At 42.1% G+C, this 6,056-nt stretch overlaps 1 protein-coding gene across 4 annotated transcripts; it reads right to left on the reverse strand.

The window, feature by feature from the left end:
• Positions 1–801: 801 nt before the first annotated feature.
• LOC147616512 (urea-proton symporter DUR3-like) lies at positions 802–4,976 on the reverse strand. Of its 4 annotated transcripts, none has more exons than XM_086777586.1 (9): positions 4,636–4,976; positions 4,229–4,385; positions 3,985–4,092; positions 3,764–3,859; positions 3,537–3,619; positions 3,232–3,452; positions 2,880–3,139; positions 2,556–2,794; positions 802–2,308 (listed from the first exon to the last, which is right to left on the reverse strand). In XM_086777586.1, exons 2-9 carry the CDS (start codon positions 4,379–4,381, stop codon positions 1,360–1,362), a joined length of 2,109 nt encoding a protein of 702 aa, XP_086633712.1. In that variant the 5' UTR covers positions 4,382–4,385; positions 4,636–4,976; the 3' UTR covers positions 802–1,359. The 4 variants fall into 4 exon arrangements, with proteins under 4 accessions (XP_086633712.1, XP_086633713.1, XP_086633710.1 ...); XM_086777587.1 differs by having other exon boundaries at positions 905–2,308; positions 4,312–4,385; positions 4,636–4,970; XM_086777584.1 differs by lacking the exon at positions 4,636–4,976 and having other exon boundaries at positions 905–2,308; positions 4,312–4,613.
• Between the last annotated feature and the right edge of the window lie 1,080 nt (positions 4,977–6,056).

Consider the following 6,056-nt stretch of genomic DNA (forward strand, 5'->3'; position numbering starts at 1 on the left):
AGGCCTTGAGTTGAGTTTTGGAAGTCAAAATTAAAAATGTTGAGGAGACAAGATGCATTCAAGAAAACCATGTGAACGTGCCATTGTAAGAGAGTGCAAATAATTTTGAATTGGGACTATAATGGATTGTACAATGATGTGTCAAGATGTGAGTTTGGAGCTATCAAAGCTGATTTGCTTATGGGACCCATCAACATGGTTCTTGGTCGTGAAGTTTAGGATCCTTTACTATAAATCTAAAGCAATGTTTCATGCGGTTTATGCATGGTTAATGGAGTATCGCATTGATGTACGTCAATGTATCAAAGCTTCTCTTGATAAATGCTACTCAACGTAAGATAGAGCTCAAGAAGATGGGTTATGTATATGTGCTACAACTTTACAAGGATGTGGACAATGATGTCGATAAGAAGGATATGCACAAGGACATGCAAAATATGTTAGATGAGTACAAAGATGTATTCAATATACCCAAGTGTTTACCACCGACAAGAAATATTGATCATGAGATAGAGCTTCACCCTAATGCTAAGCCCGTCAGCAAGCCACCATATAGATTGTGCAAAGTGGAGAAAGATGAGGTGGTTTAAAAAGTGCAAGAATTGATGCACTCATTTACAATAGCACAAACCATATAAGCATTGGCATATCGCCTTTTGAAGCTACTTATGGATACAAAGTGAATGTGGCAATGGTGATCAACAAAGAAGAGATTTTCTATATTCAACAATCAAGCATCCGTCTTGTTCCTCACAATCAGTATTAAAGTTCTAACAAGTGCACATCTAAATAGCATTCGTGTTAGAATAAGTTTTTCTTACTATTGATCCATGAAATTGTTCATGTCCCCTCCGAAGAGACACAACACTAAGAATGAATTATCAATCTATTGGTGCTCTATAAATATGGATTGACCTGCAATTTCAAAATATAATACAATGATTCCATTGGCTAGTAGGTTAATTATGTCATTTGATTTTCATCTCCCTGGTACTGTACATTTAGATGTACAAGAAAGACCATACATTTTAGATGTACACTAAAGACCATAGGCACAACTGCCCAAGTATTTTGGTACTATTTGTATTTTTTTAATAATTTTATATTTTTTGTGTCATCTCCCTAATTAGGACACAAACTTATCCTAGTTACCCATGCATTTTAGTTTCCATTTTCTATCCCACTGCCATAAGTCTGAAAATCCCTTTTCTTAAACTCTCCTTTCTGTATCATTCAGATATAGCCTCTCTGCCTCATAGTACTACACATTTTAAATGTAGGTAGTTTAATATTTTTGTGTCATCTCCCTCAATCAGGACACCAAAGGACACCACAGCTCATCCTAGCTACCCGTGCATTTTAGTTACCATTTTCTATCTCAATATCATGAGTCTGAGCATCCTTTTTCTTAAACTCTCCTTTCTGTATCACATATAGCCTCTCTGCCTCAGGCATGGACTGGACTATTGCATCTAGTTTTAGGTTTATCTCCTCCAGGCTATGTGTGATTTCATAGTTGGTACACAACCCCATGAAGACCAGTTGGATGGTTTCCCAGCTCTCAATCAGTGGAAGCAAGATGATGACCACGGATCCTACTGTTGCCCATGCAATGGCAATGATGGCCCAGAATGTGAAGTACCCCAAGCTGAATACCTTAGCAGGCAGTGAGATCACAGGCCACAGAATAACAATCACAATGGCGAAGCAGAAAACCCATTTCAAAATCCATGACTTTGCCTTTCTCAACCTCTGATCACTGAACTCTTCCAAGGGCACATCACTCTCATCCACCTCCACAATGGTCAAGCTTTTTGTGGTCTCCCAGTTGTAGTTCTGTGGTTCTAGGAAGCTGAAAACTGCATGGATGGCACCTCCCACCAGTATGGAGATTAGATTGCCTGCCAGCATGGGGACGTTTCGACCAGTTGTATCAAGATTGACTTGGCCGTACTCCGCTTTTGTTACCAAGAGCCACGTGACTATTCCTGCAATACATCCTACATTTGTTCCAACAATTGCGCCCTTTGCATTGGCCTTGCTCCATAGCAGGAGAAAAGCAAGTGGCATCACAGCTGATCCAATGATCACACCCACCGCTAAGTACATCCACCCTAAAGACACACCTGCCTTGTTGAGAACAACTGCAAGGACGCCCATGAAACATCCAAATACAAGCACCACGATACGTGAGGCTCGAAGAATCTGCTTTCCGGTAGCATTGGGGTTGATATAGGTGCGGTATATATCATAGGTGCAAAGGGATGAAAAAGCAATCAGTTCAGATGAGCCTACAGAAGTGACAGCCCTGTACATGATAAGGAAATTGACCCACCATTAGGAAAGCCATACAAGCTTAAAAGTGATGCCATGACATGCCTGCACACACATGCATGCGCACGCACCTGCATGCATATGTGCAGACGCACAATGAACACTGCTTTGCATATAGCATGATGCTCATACGCAAGTCCAACGTTTTACTACATCCAATTGATTCATTTGACCTGTTTTAACTATAAGAAGGAACTATGCATGAGGGTGAGAATCTGTACATGAAGAGCATAGTCAAAAGCAGCACTGCTCCCCCTTTACCAATAAGGGCAGTTGCAGTGGCAGGGGGTACCAAGCCATGGCTGGCTTCACTTTCTGTGAGTGGAAGGTCAAGTGCAAGTGCTCCCAAGCCAAGTGCTGTTGCCAGAGAAAAAGGAACCGCAAACCACACTATGGCACCCAGTAAATACCCTTTGTGTGCTGATGACGGTCGAGCTGCAATGGCACTCATCCAGTTTCCCTGCAAACACAAGCCCACTTCTCTGTCGTCTGTGCTTCAAATGAAAAGATCTAAACATTGTAGACACAACATGCAGTACGCTTACGTTGTCCACAAACATTGTGGCAAAGCCCCCAATAATGTTGATGATGCCAAATACAAAACCCCCTGAACTCAGCATGGTAAGATAGGATCCACCATAATTTCCACTCACAGGACCGCACGCTTGCCTGAGTTGCGTGAGCTGTGAACAATCTTGTGATTTGCTGGCAATGGCATGAAGCTTGTTGTAAACTGCAGAAGGGCTTCCTAATTTGCTACTTGATGTGTACACCAGATATATAAATATCACCAGCACCACATGAACTGCTCCAAAATCAACAAATTAGTACCTTATGATGTAATGATGTCTACCATGAAAGGTTTATCATACCAAACCACCACATTGAGTAACTTACCAAATACTGAATGTATGTAGCTGGCCAGGAAAGTAGCTTTCAAGCCACCAGCAAGGGTATACACGATAACTCCAAGTGGTATAAGAAAGCTTGCCGCATATATGTTCACTCCTGTCAACGCATTAACCACAGCAGAGCCACCCAAGAGAAGCATCGCAGTCACAATTATGTTGGTCGCGAAGCAGAATGTAAGAAAGACCATGTGTGCTGCAAAGCCCCACCTGCACCACCAGAATTGAGGGCTTTGGAAAGCTTGTATACAGCAACTACTACGTTTCTGAGGGTTGATCCAGTTAGAAGCTCACCTTGCTTTCACGATTTCGCAAACTGTGTGCGCTGATGGCGCTTTTCGCTTGATCTCAATCGCAAGGATTCCAAAGAGGACCATCTGCACTCAAGAAAAAATTTGGTAGAATCTCCTTGATTCAAACATGATAGTACGTCCATGAAACTTTGTGATGACGACTAACAGCATTTGTGTATCAAGGAAGGGGGGAGGGGGAAGACTTGTGCAGAAAGCTGTGGAAAATACCTGAATTGTGGGCCCAGAGGCATACCAGAAAGGGCCACTGACGCCGTACTCCCATGCCACATTTGAGCTTTGCAAGATGGTGGCAGCCCAAGTCCACTACAAGTCCAGTCACGAAATAATGATGATACTAATGATCGCTGATGATTTTAGGGTTTCTACATGAAATTCCTAGATGATTCTAGGGATATAACTCAATGGTGATGCAGTGGAAAAGCATATACCTGTGAGACGAGGACGCTCGCAATGAGGCCAGTTTTGATACTTCTACCTGCTGTATTGAACCACTCTGATGTGTGTTTTGCACCAACATATCGCCTTTCCAACCAAACCTTTCACATGCCAAATATTCCTTTTCAAATAAATACACATGCAAAAAGCACATGTGTTTTTGATGTGTTCAACATTGAAGGGCAAGGGGAAGCTGAGATCAGGAAAAAAAAATTCATGCAGAGAACATGGCATCACCAGGAAGGAGGTGAACACAGCGAAAAATAAGCCGAATCCAAGAATAATGCCCCAGCCGACACCTTGAGAGAGCAAAGCCTCACCTCCAAAGAAGGAGCTTTGTCGTACACATGAGCCCCCTTGCTCAATGTTATAATAGTTGGGGCAGGCCATATCTCTGCAATTAAATGAATGAACTGAGAGGTCAAAATTGAGATCAAATTGAATACAATCTCATCCGCCTTCTTGCAAGCAGAGGATGTAGGCATGTACGGCAAGGGGTTGAAATTTTTGAATTAAGCATGCATTAAACATTAGACTGGCATGAAGCCTTCAAATTTGCATGGCTAAGAAGCAAGCATGTAGGAGAAATAACAGTATCTCATCTTGCATTAAACCTTAGAAATTGGAAGAAGACAAGTAAGTACTTGTATTTATGATACAATGTCTCTGAGAAAAGGCAAACATGGCATTAATGATGGGGAGAGCTGTATTTAATGAGTAGAAGGGCCCCTGGTCCTTTTGCTAAGGTCATATAATATCAAACCAATCGTCAAATGAAACACAGAAGCTGAGCCACAGAGTGTTCTGCTGCTCTGGAGGGTGAAGAGATACACAGGCGATGCAAGAGAGCGCATCATAGAAAGCAATGAAGGCTGCAAAAAGCATATTGAATTGGGCTCGAAAGGAGCTGCAGAGGGCTCTGAGAGGGGCGAAGGGAGTTGGGCCCTGAGTCCACCCTCTGGTGTGTCAGGACACCCTCTGTGAGGAATCCTGACAGACTTTTTACGCAGGCAAGAAAGTCCTTCCGTCACCATCATCATCATGGGCCGCAAATTGCAGATTGCGAAGCCTCTGGTCTCTAAAGAGCCGTGTCCCACAGGGCTCTTACATCCTCTACAGGCTACAGCCCAAAACACCATCTCGAGAGTCCAAAGGCTTCAAACTTGATTTTAGAAGAATGCTTTTCTTTTTTTACCAATATTATATATATATATATATATATATCAAAAAGCATTAGTGTCGTCCTGAGTCCACCCCAGTGTTCAGAGAAAACCCGCAAACCCTTACAACGCACCTGCAAAATTCATGATCTCACTTGTGAATTTTATTTTTGCAATTTTAAAGATCGACAAAATTTTAAGTATTTTAGTTATATTTTAATGGAAAAACCAATAAATATTGAAAAAAAACTTGTAAATTTTAAAATTGCAAGTTTAAAGATATGAGAAGAAAAATATTCTCACTGATCCACCCTCTATGGTGTCAGACTTTTTACGCAGGCAAGAAAGTCCTTCCGTCAACCATATCATCATGGGCCGCAAATTGCGGATTGCGAAGCCCTGGTCTCTAAGAGCCGCTCTTAGAGGCAGATCACACAGAGGCCACAATGTGCACATTTTTGACCTGCGGCGGTGACCATGGCTTCAAGCCACGCAGAGATGGCAGTTCCAAGAAAAGTAGGTGCACGTTCTATCAACTCCAGGCTATGGCAGTTTTGTAGGGCCATTTTGCAAAAATACTAAGTGGTTTGGTAGCTTTTCGTGGTTTTGGAGGGCAGGTTTGTAAGATTCAAGTAGTTTTCCCATTTTTCAAAATATTTTGCACTACTTTTAATGATTCCATGTTGATTTTTTCTCACACTTATGGCCACTGATGGTGTGCAAAAATGGGCCATTTCTACACGCCGTTTGGCCGTGTGATCTAACCCTTAGATCCTCTACATGCTACAACCCATGGGACATGGCTCTTAGATCCTCTACAGGCTACACCTCAAAACACCATCAAGAGTCCAAGGTTTTTTAGCTATTTCTTGGGATGACAAAGGCTTCAAACTTGATTTTAGAAG

Source organism: Cibotium barometz, chromosome 38 (genome assembly GCF_041138505.1).
Source record: "Cibotium barometz isolate CiBa-2024 chromosome 38, ASM4113850v1, whole genome shotgun sequence".
In the NCBI taxonomy this organism is placed as follows: Eukaryota; Viridiplantae; Streptophyta; class Polypodiopsida; order Cyatheales; family Cibotiaceae; genus Cibotium; species Cibotium barometz.